At 43.1% G+C, this 12,190-nt stretch overlaps 1 protein-coding gene across 2 annotated transcripts; it reads right to left on the minus strand.

Moving 5' to 3' along the window:
- Nucleotides 1–9,194: 9,194 nt before the first annotated feature.
- On the minus strand, nt 9,195–11,865 carry Ubqln3 (ubiquilin 3). 2 transcript variants are annotated; one of them, NM_198623.3, is made up of 2 exons: nt 11,770–11,865; nt 9,195–11,496 (listed from the first exon to the last, which is right to left on the minus strand). In NM_198623.3, the coding sequence occupies exon 2, from the start codon at nt 11,449–11,451 to the stop codon at nt 9,475–9,477; it is 1,977 nt and encodes a 658-aa protein (NP_941025.1). In that variant the 5' UTR covers nt 11,452–11,496; nt 11,770–11,865; the 3' UTR covers nt 9,195–9,474. The 2 variants fall into 2 exon arrangements, with proteins under 2 accessions (NP_941025.1, NP_001371113.1); NM_001384184.1 differs by having other exon boundaries at nt 9,195–11,521.
- Nucleotides 11,866–12,190: the final 325 nt, after the last annotated feature.

Here is a 12,190-nt window from a genome sequence, read left to right on the forward strand (position 1 = left end):
GGCAGGTGGTTCTCTGTGAGTGCAAAGCCAGCCTGGTCTACAGAGAAAGTTCCTAGATAGCCAAGGCTACAAAAAGAGTCTGTGTCTTAAAAAGGAGAGGAAGAGGAGGAGGAGAGAAAGAAATAAAGAGAGGAGAGAATGAGAGAAAGAAAGGGAAGAAAGAAAGAAAGAAAGAAAGAAAGAAAGAAAGAAAGAAAGAAAGAAAGAAAGGAAGGAAGGAAGGAAGGAAGGAAGGAAGGAAGGAAGGAAGGAAGAAAGAAAGAAAGAAAGAAAGAAAGGAAGGAAGGAAGGAAGGAAGGAAGGAAGGAAGGAAGGAAGGAAGGAAGGAAGGAAGAGAGAGAGAAAGAGAGAGGGGGAGGAAGGAAGGGAGGGAGGGAGGGAAGAAGGAAGGTTACTATTCATTCATGGAGATCTGTGTTGGGAATACCTGCACCCATGTAAAAAAACAAACATTGCTGCACTACTGTACTCAAGCATTGGGAGGGATAATGAGATCAGTGGATGCCATGGCTCCTGGCTACTCACTCTAGCTAGAACAGCATCCTCCAGTTTCAGTAGAAGACATTGTCCCAACTAAAATAATATGGAATATATCTGGTCAATACTAATCTCTATTCTTCATATGCACATGCATGAGCAAGTGTATGTGCAGACACATATGCATATACCTGCAGGGGTGGGGGAGAGAAACACCAGAAAGCTAGAAATCATAAAGCCAGAATTGGTTTTCGTTGTCAATTTTACATGTGTCTCTGTGTATATACACCATGTGTATGCAGATAGATACTTGTAGAGTCCAGAAAACTGAGATTCCCCTGAAGCAAGAATTATAGGAGGTTTCAAACTGTCCAATGTAGATTCTGGGAATGGGGTTTGGGACTTCTGCAAGAACAGTGTGGAGGTTTGAATAAAAATGGTCCCCAGAGGTCCATAGTTCTTGGCATTATTAGGATATGTGGCCTTGTTGGCCTTGGCACTGTAAGCCAGCCCCAACTAAATGTTTTTATTTCTTTTCTTTTTTTTATTTATTACGTATTTTCCTCAATTACATTTCCAATGCTATCCCAAAAGTCCCCCATACCCTCCCCTCCACTTCCCTACCCACCCATTCCCATTTTTTTGGCCCTGGCATTCCCCTGTACTGGGGCATATACAGTCTGCGTGTCCAATGGGCCTCTTTCCAGTGATGGCCGACAAGGCCATCTTTTGATACATATGTAGCTAGAGTCAAGAGCTCCGGGGTACTGGTTAGTTCATAATGTTGTTCCATCTATAGGATTGCAGGTCCCTTTAGCTCCTTGGGTACTTTCTCTAGCTCCTCCATTGGGAGCCCTGTGATCCATCCAATAGCTGACTGTGAGCATCCACTTCTGTGTTTGCTAGCTCTCAAGAGACAGCTATATCTGAGTCCTTTCAGCAAAATCTTGCTAGTGTATGCAATGGTGTCAGCGAGAATTGCTGTGGTCATAGTGTCTCTTCACAGCAATAGAATCTCCAAGATAGACAAAAGTTGCTACCAGGGACTAGGGTATTCCTGTGATAGACCTGAGCATGTTTTTGTTTGGAGGATTGTATACTTTAAATTTTGGATTAGGAAAGTAGCTGAACACTTTAAGTGGGGCTTAGTAGGCCATCATAGTAGGAACAAGGAAACCAGCAGTGCTGGACGTGATTTGGACTGTGGAGTTTCAAGGGCTTTCAGAGGGGAAGGTCATGGCCTAGAAACTATTCTTATATTTTGGTGAAGAACGAGACTTGTTTCTGCCCTTGTCCAAAAAATCTGCTAGAGGCTAAATTTAAGAGTTTTAGATTAATTACATTTGCAAAGATATGTCAAAACAACCTAGTATTGACTCTATCATGTGGTTATTAGTGTTTATGCTTATGCAAAATTATAATAAAAAGAAGCAAGCTAAGCAAGGAATAATGTAAAATATACAACTTGAGGAGCAAGGGAGAACCTGGAAGTGGAAAGGAGCTAAATCCTGTGTTCAAGGACACATACAGATTAAAGAAAAGCCTGATGCTAAGTGAAATAAAGGGAGTGGTGACATCAGAGCATGACCCTACCCAGCTAAGCTTCTGACTTGTAAAAATGTACTTAAATAAAAGTGAAATGAAAATAAGGAAAAGCTTTAACCCAAGAATGGTATACATACCTTTAACCCCATTACTCTAAAGAAAGAGGCCGGTATATCTCTGAGTTCAAGGCCAGTCTGGTCTACAGGACAAGTTCCAGGACACCCAAGCTTAGGCAGTGAAGGAACCCATAGGAAACAAAGATCTGGTAAAAATGTATTTGAACAAGGCATTCATGTTCCACACCCAAGGAAGCAGCAGAACTTGTCAGCTTCAGCCATATGGTTCTGGCTTTAAAGTCAGGGATAGAAGATAAGAGTTATGGAATCTCCCTCTGAGACTCATGAAAGCTACTGAGGTACCAGGCAGTGATGATACATGCTTTTAATCCCAGAACTTGGGAGGCAGAGGTAGGCGGATTTCTGAGTTCAAGGCCAGTGTGGTCTACAGAGTGAGTTTCAGGACAGCCAGGGCTACACAGAAAAACCCCGTCTCAAAAAACAAACAAACAAACAACAACAACAACAAAGCTACTGAAGCCAGGCATGTGTCAGCATTGTCCCTACCTGGAAACCTAGAGAGGCTGGATTGCCTCGGAGACCCCAAGATACTGGAGAGAGATGCTAGAGTTGTGGAATACCTGGCAAGGAAGTCTACTACCAGGAGTAGAACCCAAGAGAAAGAAGTGTGTTGCATTTAACAAAGATGAAAGGATTTGGAGGTCAGGTGAATGTTTTGACATCGGACATGGAGATGCAGAGTTTGGAGTTTGCCCAGATGGTTTTCAGTCTTGCTTCGGTGCAGTATTTCCTCACTGTTTCCTTCTGGACTTGTAATATTCATCCTGTGCACTGTACATTGTAAGTATGTGATCTGCTTCTCATTTTGATTTTACAGAGGATTACAGTTAAGAGATTGCATGCATTTCAGAAGACTTTGAACTTTATACTTTTAAATAGTGTTGATACCGTCATAGGCTATGGGAACTTTTGAAGTTGGACTGAATACATTTTGTATCATTATATGGCTACAAGCCTATAGAAGCCAGGGCATGGAATGTAATTTAAAATAAAAATGGTCCCCATAGATACATAGCAATTGGCACTATTAGAAATTGTGGCCTTGGGTTGGCGAGGTGGCTCAGTGGGTAAGAGCACTGATCGCTCTTCTGAAGGTCCTGAGTTCAAATCCCAGCAAGCACATGGTGGCTCACAAACATCTGTAATGAGATCTGACGCCCTCTTCTGGTACATCTGAAGTCAGCTATAGTGTACTTATGTATAATATTAAATAAATCTTTGGGCTGGAGCAAGCAGGAACTAAGCGAGAGGAGTCGACCAGAGCGAGCAGAAGTCCTAAAAATTCAATTCCCAACAAACACATGAAGCCTCACAGCCATCTGTACAGCTACAGTGTACTTACATACATAAAATGAATAAATCTTTAAAAAAAAAAAAAGGGAATTGTGGCCTTGTTGGAATAGGTGTGACTTTGTTCTAGAAAGTGTGTCACTAGGGTCTTTGAGGTCTCAGTCCAAAACCAGGCCTAGTGGCACACAGTCACTTCTGTCATCTGCTAATTTGGATGTAGAACTCTCAGCTCCTTCTTCAGCACCATGTCTGACTGCATGCCACCACGCTTCCCACCATATTGATAATGGACTAAACCTCTGAAACTCTAAGCCAGTCCCAATTAAATGTTTTCCCTTATAAGAACTGCTGTGGTCATGATGTCTCCTCGCAGTAATAGAACTCTAAGACAAAGCTTCTTCACCATCAAGCCATCCTTCCAGTCCCCAACAACCACAATTTTATTAAAACCAGGTTTTAATAAAGACCAATTTTATTAAACCCAAAACTGGTAAAAACCAGCATTGTGGTACTAGTTGTAGTATCTTGAAAATGGAATCATTTTTGTTCTTTATATTCTATTTTTCCTACCAACATATGTGCAACTTACGCATACCAACCCTTACTAGAATAGTGGTGGCTTTCTAACATGTATCGCACTCGCACAACAATCAGCATGCTATCTGTCTGAAAGGAGGATAAATTATGTAACAGTGACAATGCAGTTTTCCCTCACAATGTCCTCTCAGAATAGGCAGTAGAAAAAGGACCGATTCAAAGTCACAGCCATTAAAATTTAATGTCTGATCACCTCAGAGTTGAAGCACTTATGAGAAGGAACTAAAATGTTAAGTGAACAGAGAAACTTGGATAAAAGGAAGAATACTTGAAAAAAGACATCATTTGTAAATTTCTCAGTTCTCTACCAATTTGTAAGATTGTTATGAAAAGCCAATCAAAACCTCAGTTGCCTTTTCTGAAATTTGAATTCTTCTCCGACGTGTTTAGGAGAATGAACAAAGAAAAACCAAGAGCATTTTGTCAGGAAGAATTGCCTGAGAATTTACTTTTTTGTCAAGTTTCCTGAAGTTATATGAGTAGATAAAATAAGAGCAGAGGTATGTAAATATAGGCATATACATGTGTAAATGCTTTGACCCCATACACAGATTTGCAGGAGTCAGAGATTCAAAACTCCCAATGAAATACTTCAAATCACACCCTGTTCACATGTTGGGAACTAAGAATTAAAGCAGAAATGAATTATTTCTTTGGGCATAGCCTAACAGGAATAGACTGTCCAATTTCAAATCTTGATTATAATAGGATGCTTCCTAACTTTAGTAATGTGCTTCCCCCTCCTTGTGTGCTTCAGCTTTCCCAGTCCCTAAATCAAAATTACAACATGGCATGGAGAAAGGGAAAACCAGCCTTCTCCAGGGACAAGGCTCCTGGTAGGTGATCCAATCCCAACTGGTCAGCTGAGATTTAAGCCCCATCTACTCCTGTGTCTCCTGCACTCCCTCTCAACTTGGTGACTCCTTACCAGTTACATTATATGCATATATGTGTGTGTGTGTGTGTGTGTGTATGTGTGTATGTGTGTGTGTTACATTGTACATATATATACATATTGTATATATATACACATATATAAATACCACCTGCTGAGTCCATTCAGTGCTGTTCATATGTACATATGTTGAGGGCTGACCCTTGGGGTTAGATGACCTGTTAGGGAGCTCATTCATAGGGAAGATTAATCCTCCCTCTTTCAGCGTTCATTAATTGCCTACAGTCCTTCGCCTTGTGAGATTTCCTAATCCGGGGTTATGAAGTCAAGTGGTATAGTCATTGTGTAGGTCTTATTTAGAGACTGTGTTGCTAAGATTTCACAGGTGCAACTCCGTGTTACATGGAACACACTATCTCATAGCAGATGTCCTGTATATTTTTTTTCTACAGTGATGCCCAACTTTCTATCTGGGATCAAATAACTAAAGATTTAATCACTTTTTCATTTTACTTGGTTTCTAGTAAATCTCTTGGTAAAGGAAAAGGTATCATTTGGAGGGAGCTAGATCCTAGGACCAGATTAATGACATCCAAGTCTGCCTTTTCTTTTCCATGCATATAACCCCTCATCTCATCTTGTCAAGGCCCAGTTTTTTTCATCTTGGACCACTGTTGATAGCAAGACTCAGGGCAGGGACAGTATATGGGATGAGATGGGAAGTCCTAGCAGACATGTACTTTCAGTAACATTAACCTGTAAGGGTCTTCTCTCCCTCAAATTCCAAGGCCCTTTCCTCCCTCAGACACCAACTCTGTTCTGGCATTTACTTTGTCAGATACCAGCTCTGTTCCATAGTAGGTTCTATTGATGTCCTCCCAGCATTTTCTCATTCATTCTCCCTTTTACATACTCTCATATTTCAAGGCTCCATCATTTAGTCATTTATTTGTGTCCCACTTGTTAGAGCTCACCTTAGTTACTGGGTAGAAAGAGAGCAGCAACCTTCTCTGCCCCAGGATGGTCTGTTTCCAGGTACATCGCCATGGCGCTGGGTAAGTCAATCTCCAATGAAGCTACAGCAAACATTCCAAGCACTCAGTCAATTCTGAAGAGCTCTTGAAAGTTAGTGGGATAGTAAACTAGTGCAGCCATTATAGGTAACGGTGTGGCAGATCCTTAAAATGTTTCTGGATGTATCGTATGATTCAGCAGTGCTACTTCTGGATATATGTCCAAAGGAATTGAACTCGATATAAAAAAAGAGAGACCCAGACCCCTGTGTTTATTATAGCAGTATGTCCAACTGCAAATATTTTTATAGTCTAAATGGGTGAATTTTTTTAAAGTCTGGTATATATACATCATAGAGTGTTATTTGACCACAAAAAGAATGAAGCCTTTTCATTTGCAGCAAAATGTATGGTATTAAAAAAATGTTATTTGAAATTAGGTAAACACAGAAAAATAAGGGTTCTGTGTTCTTGTTTATAAAGCTTAAGTCAATAGCAGGGCTTTACAACATGGCCCAGTTGTGAGGAGTGCTTTCATGGCACATGTGAGCCTTGGGTTCAGTCCCCTGTCAATTTGAAAGTGCAGTAGAAATCAAAACAGGAGCTGGGCAGTGGTGTCGCACGACTTTAATCCCAGCACTTGGACGGCAGAGGCAGGCCGATTTCTGAGTTTGAGACAAGCCTGGTCTACAGAGTGAGTTTCCAAGACAGCCAGGGCTACACAGAGAAGCCCTGTCTCAAAAACCAAAAGAAAGAAAAAAGAAAGAAAGAAATCAAAACAGGAGGCTGGATTTGATGTGTGTGTGTGGTATTCAAGATGGGCCTATCTCTAGTAACACATGTTAACAGAAATATTGTATGAAGAATCTATGACAAGAACACAATTCACTAAACACTCTCCTAGCCAAGACTTTAAAACTTATTCTAGGGCTGTTCTTCCAGAGGTCCTGAGTTCAATTCCCAGCAACCACGTGGTGGCTTACAGCTATCTGTAATGGGATCCAATGCCCATTTCTGATGTGTCTGAGGACAGCTACAGTGTATTCACATACATAAAATAAGAAGAAGAGAAGAGAGAAGAGGGGAGGGGAGGGGAGGGGAGGGGAGGGGAGGGGAGGGGAGGGGAGGGGAGGGGAGGGAAGGGAAGGGAAGGGAAGGGAAGGGAAGGGAAGGGAAGGGAAGGGAAGGGAAGGGAAGGGAAGGGAAGGGAAGGGAAGGGAAGGGAAGGGAAGGGAAGGGAAGGGAAGGGAAGGGAAGGGAAGGGAAAAGAGAAGAGAACTCATCCTAAATGTTTTCTATCATTCTGAGGAGCTTTCAGGATTCCTCTCACCCAGATGAACAGTATGCAAGTAAGAATCATTTTTGTGTAAGTGTTTGGGTCTGTGTACATGCAAAAATGGGTGCCCTTGGAGTTCAGAAGAAGGTGTCAGACACCCTAGAGCTAGAATTACAGGTGGTTTTGAGCCACCTACTCCAGAAAGGGTTTGGAACCAAACATGGGTCCTCTGCAGAAGCAATATGCACTCTTAAGCACAAAGCCATCTCTCTGCCTCCAAGAAATTTCTTTGTACAAAGATTATTTTTCTCTTGGCCTTCCAGAGGTGGGAAGCATGTGGTGGCAAACATACCCTGCAGCATGCATCTCCTGGGCTTCAGGAAATGGTAGGGTTTAAGTTGCCTCTTGATTTTGCTTAGTGCTGCAATAAGAAATGTTCTTTTTATTTGAACAAGATCTCCCTCAAGCATAGTAAACAGGAATGAGAAGCTGAAGGGGCATGGGCTAACAGCTGTACACCCCACCTAGAGGGTAAAATGCAAGTGTCCAGGAAAAGCTGTTTCTATAGTTTGGTCTTCTATTTACACCACATGCTAGTAGCTGCTCTAACAACTATTCTAAGATTGGATTATGGAAGCCAAGGGGAAAGGGAGTTTAGATTTGAAAGCATGCTGCACAAAGACTCTGACATTTAAATACACACCATAGGCAGTTTTTCCACAAAGATGTAATCCACTAAAGACCTCTTTCCTTCTGTGGCTGCCTTATAGAATGAAGGTTTTTGTCTGTATTCCTAGTCTGACTTGATGAACTACATTTAGTATATACACATGTACATCTGTGCATAGGGTATGCACATGTAAAAACACACTGGAATACATTGTGCCTTTCTTCCAATAAATATTTGTGCACACATAACTGTGTATAGGTACTTAAAGTCCCAGCTCACTTGATTGAATTATGTATTATAAGATTTTTACTCTAAAAACACACAGGTAATGGGAACAATACTCAAGTCTGAGGTCTGTGTCAAAAGTCCCTCTTGCTATGTAACATCCCTTCTGCAAGGATAGCCTTCTTTCCCCTTCAGAGGTTTATCAGCTTCACTCTGAACATGTTGCAAGATTTATCCCTGGGTGGCTTCCATGTTTCCCCAGACTAGACTATCAATAAATCTGCTCATGCTATTTCATATATTTTCACCTGTTTTCTTTTGTGTGTGCAACATATATGATGTGTGGGGAAGGGTGTGTGTGTGTGTGTGTGTGTGTGTGTGTGTGTGTGTGTGTGTGTGTGTGTGTGTGTGATGTGCTTGTCTGTGGGTTTGCATCAGAATGCCTGTAATAAAAATTCATCGTACGCATATGCTCACACAAAACACACATATTAAATCTTCAAAAAAGAAAAGGAGGAGAAAGAGAAAAGAGAAGAGAAGAGAAGAGAAGAGAAGAGAAGAGAAGAGAAGAGAAGAGAAGAGAAGAGAAGAGAAGAGAAGAGAAGAAAACACTTTTCTCTGAGTCTGTCTGTAAGAAATAATGTAAACTGTGTAAGACTGCAGAATCCATAATTATAATTGAGACTAGATTCTTGCAGCTGTAGCTCTTCCCAACCCAGAGATTAATGTCAAGATTGTAAGATAGCTTTTAGAGATAAGAAATATAAGAAATGATGTCATTTCTTTAGCCAGGCATGTTATTAGCCATACCAAAGCAGAGTTTGTGATAGCTGCTTCGATAGTACACCAAAATCTGTAAAACTTCCAGGATCCCCCCCCCAAAAAAAAAATCCATGGTCCTTCTGCTTCAAAGGGTGGCAGCAACATTTCCTCCCATCCCCAAGCCTTTGGCTCCTTTAGCTTCCATTTAGCTTCCTATACCCTCCAGAGAAACAGCCTTTACCACCTATTTTTCCGCATGTCCTCCCCCTTTTCTCGGAGCCCACAAGAATCAGACTCAGGCAATTGGTGGCACTAAAGACTGGATGTAATTGCATCTCAAGATAGGTACAGAACTCATTCAAGGGCCCCAGGTAAAAGAGTGTCAGGCACAGTTGGATTACACAGCATCCCCACCCTATTTCTGGCTTCTCATCTTCCTTATTGACTCCAGAACATTGTCTCCACAGTAAAGAACATCATAGTAATTTGGTTTATAGTGCAGCTGTATTCAAGAATAGGAGAACTAGGGTAATAAGACATGGGGGAAAGGCAGAAAGGAAAAGATATGGTCCAAATAACTAGAGCTCCTAAGACTTCCTCAATTTCTCCACAGCAGCATCTACATCACCCTCTGTAGCAATGAGGGCCTGGAGATTGGCTTCAAGATTCAGAAAGCCCATAGCCCGCAGTTGCTCCAGTTGTACCCGGAAGTGAGCCTCCAGTTGTAGCTGCTGGGGATTGGTACTAGCTAAGGCTTGTAACACCTGGAGGAAGGGGGAGGAATGGATACCTAGCTCTGTAGAACCTTGTGCTAGAGAAATCTGAGGAGTTGGGGTTGGTCGGGGATCCTCAGACATAACAACACCTTCTCTAGCTTCTGTGCCTCCTGTTACTCCATTCAACCCTGTTAGGCAGGGCATGAACCAGAGCAGGAGGCGGGGTGCTTCAGTAGCCAGAATCTGTAGACCCTGCTCAATCTGCAGCAAGGCTTGCATGACACGGGGATTTGCCATGGCTGTCTGAAGATGCAACAGTAGTGGTAGCTGTTGATGTATCTCATTCTGGATTCGAGGGACTTGATTTGTGCCCGCTGATCTCAGAGATCTTGAGTAACCTGTTGGAGGAAGCCAGGGAGATTCTGGGACTCCAGGAGTAGCTGACATAAGGGAAGATGGTGTAGAAACAAACGAGGATCTGTTGGCAGAATCTCCTATCTGAGAGGTAAGATTGGGCAAGCTAGTACTGGGGCCAGTAGAGCCCTTCCCTGCATCATGTAGGCTTCCACCTTGTCCAGTACTGTTCTCAGTTGAGTGTCTCAAGAAAGCTGGGCATGATGACTTTCCCTTGATTGCTACTGACTCTTTGGGCAGAGATTGGCCTGACCCAGATTTAGGGGATGATGGTAAAGTTGGAGGAACTCTGTTTCCTGAAAGTGGTGATTCCTGGCTTGGATTTGAAGTTGGCACAGTACCCTGCAGATAAGATTCCAGGGACTGAGAAGTCTCATGTAACTGTTGAAGATAATCAAAGAGTCCTATGTTACCCAGAAAGCTTGGAAGCCTATTTCTATTTTCAGATGCATCCTGGTCCCCAGACTGTCTGCCACCTCTTCCTTGTCTTCCACCTGAGACCCCATATGTGGAAGTCCAGGGGTTGGGCAGAGGGTCACAATTCTCTGTCCTTGATGGTTGGCTGCTGGTGGTGGTGGTACTAGCAGTAGTAGCAGTGACAAAAGGATTGCCACCAAATTGTTCCTGTACTGCATTAAGCATGGGATCCATAATATCTGTGTACATAGTACGGAGCACATTGTAGCCACCAGGGATGCTCTCCAGGTTACTGAGTGCACGATCCTGGCTACGCATCATCTCCTGCATCATGGAAGGGTTACGAAGAAACTCCATTGTCTGCCGCATGATCTCAGGGTTGTTAAGAATATGACCAATCTCAGGGTTCTGCTGGATCAGGTGCTGCATGTGAGGATTGTCAAGAACCAACTGGCGCACTAGGCCCGTGTTGGACAGCAGACCCTGGATAAAGGGGTCATCAACGAGCTGAGCCACAAGTTCAGGCACTGAGATGTGCTGCCACATTAGTGAGCCTGGCTGGTCAGAGAAGCTTCCTGAGGTCAGACCTAACCCACTGAGGCCTGTGAGGACCCCTAAGCTGAAAGAAGGAGACCCATCCACAGAGTAAACAGAACTTGACTGAGGGATTTCTCCAGGATTTGGGCCTGGAATAGAGACTGGTGGTGATGGGCACTCTGTGCCTATGGTCCGACGCTGCATCTTGATGACCAGGTGGACTGTGAGGCCATCTCGCACTCCACACTGTGCCAATGAGTCAGGGTCCTTGAGGATTTTTCCAGCAAAGATCAGGACCAGCTGATTTGGATGTGCCTTAAAGCGGTGTGATATTTTTTCCTTTAGCTGCCGGATGGTGCATGTGTCTACAACTGAGAAATCCTCCTTGTCCTTGGGTGTCTTCACTGTCACCCGGATGAGCTGGGAATCCTGGGCTGGCGCTAGGCTGCCCTGTGGTAGAGCCTCTCCACTTTTGGCCATGATGGGCAGCAGGAGACCCAGGTCTGTGGGGACACAGCTGAGGGGATGGGGGTGGGAGACGAAGATCATCCTTTCAAACAATGATGAAAGTAAGGAAGAAGTATAAGGAGGGCCTTGGATCTAAGGGGCAGGAGAAGGTGTAGTGTCCACATGGAGAGGACCACTAGGTCACTTGGAAAGGGTTGCTTAGAGGAAATTATGGACTTAAGGTGTGTTGGTCAGGGAGAAAAACGCTCAGGGCCCAGGGGAATGGTCCTCAGGTGATGAATACAGGAATAGGGGAGGGCAGTGAAAGGGCCCAATCAGGGGGATACACACCAATCTGCTGTGGCCCCGTCCTTCCTCTTAGGCAGGGCTCCAAACTGCCCTCATCTTGCTGTATAGCCACCCTGCAGGCCTTCTGGGCTGGAACTCATTCTATCAGGTCACCTCTGTGACCTCAGCACTGACATCACAGCCTCTCACCATGGATACTAGAGACTCCGAGGTGATCAGAGTTCCTGGTAATCCCAAATTCCCCACTTAACTTCTATTATTAATTCTATAATTTTTTTGTGTAGAGGAATGGTCATATAAAGAAATTACATAAGGGAAATTAGATGCAATTTAGATGGGTATATTTACAGGTGTTTAAGATATTTATTTTTATCTAACAAATAGAAGCGAGGCAAAATAGTTAAATATTGCAAGTCTAGCATATATCAGTGTTAAGAGTACTTGATTTGACTGGTTAAAATTA

Source organism: Mus musculus, chromosome 7, assembly GCF_000001635.26.
Source record: "Mus musculus strain C57BL/6J chromosome 7, GRCm38.p6 C57BL/6J".
NCBI lineage: Eukaryota > Metazoa > Chordata > Mammalia > Rodentia > Muridae > Mus > Mus musculus.

Excerpts from the sequence above, each read along its gene's own strand:
- Ubqln3 (NM_001384184.1), bottom strand. The coding sequence starts at position 11,520 with ATGATCTTCGTCTCCCACCCCCATCCCCTCAGCTGTGTCCCCACAGAC.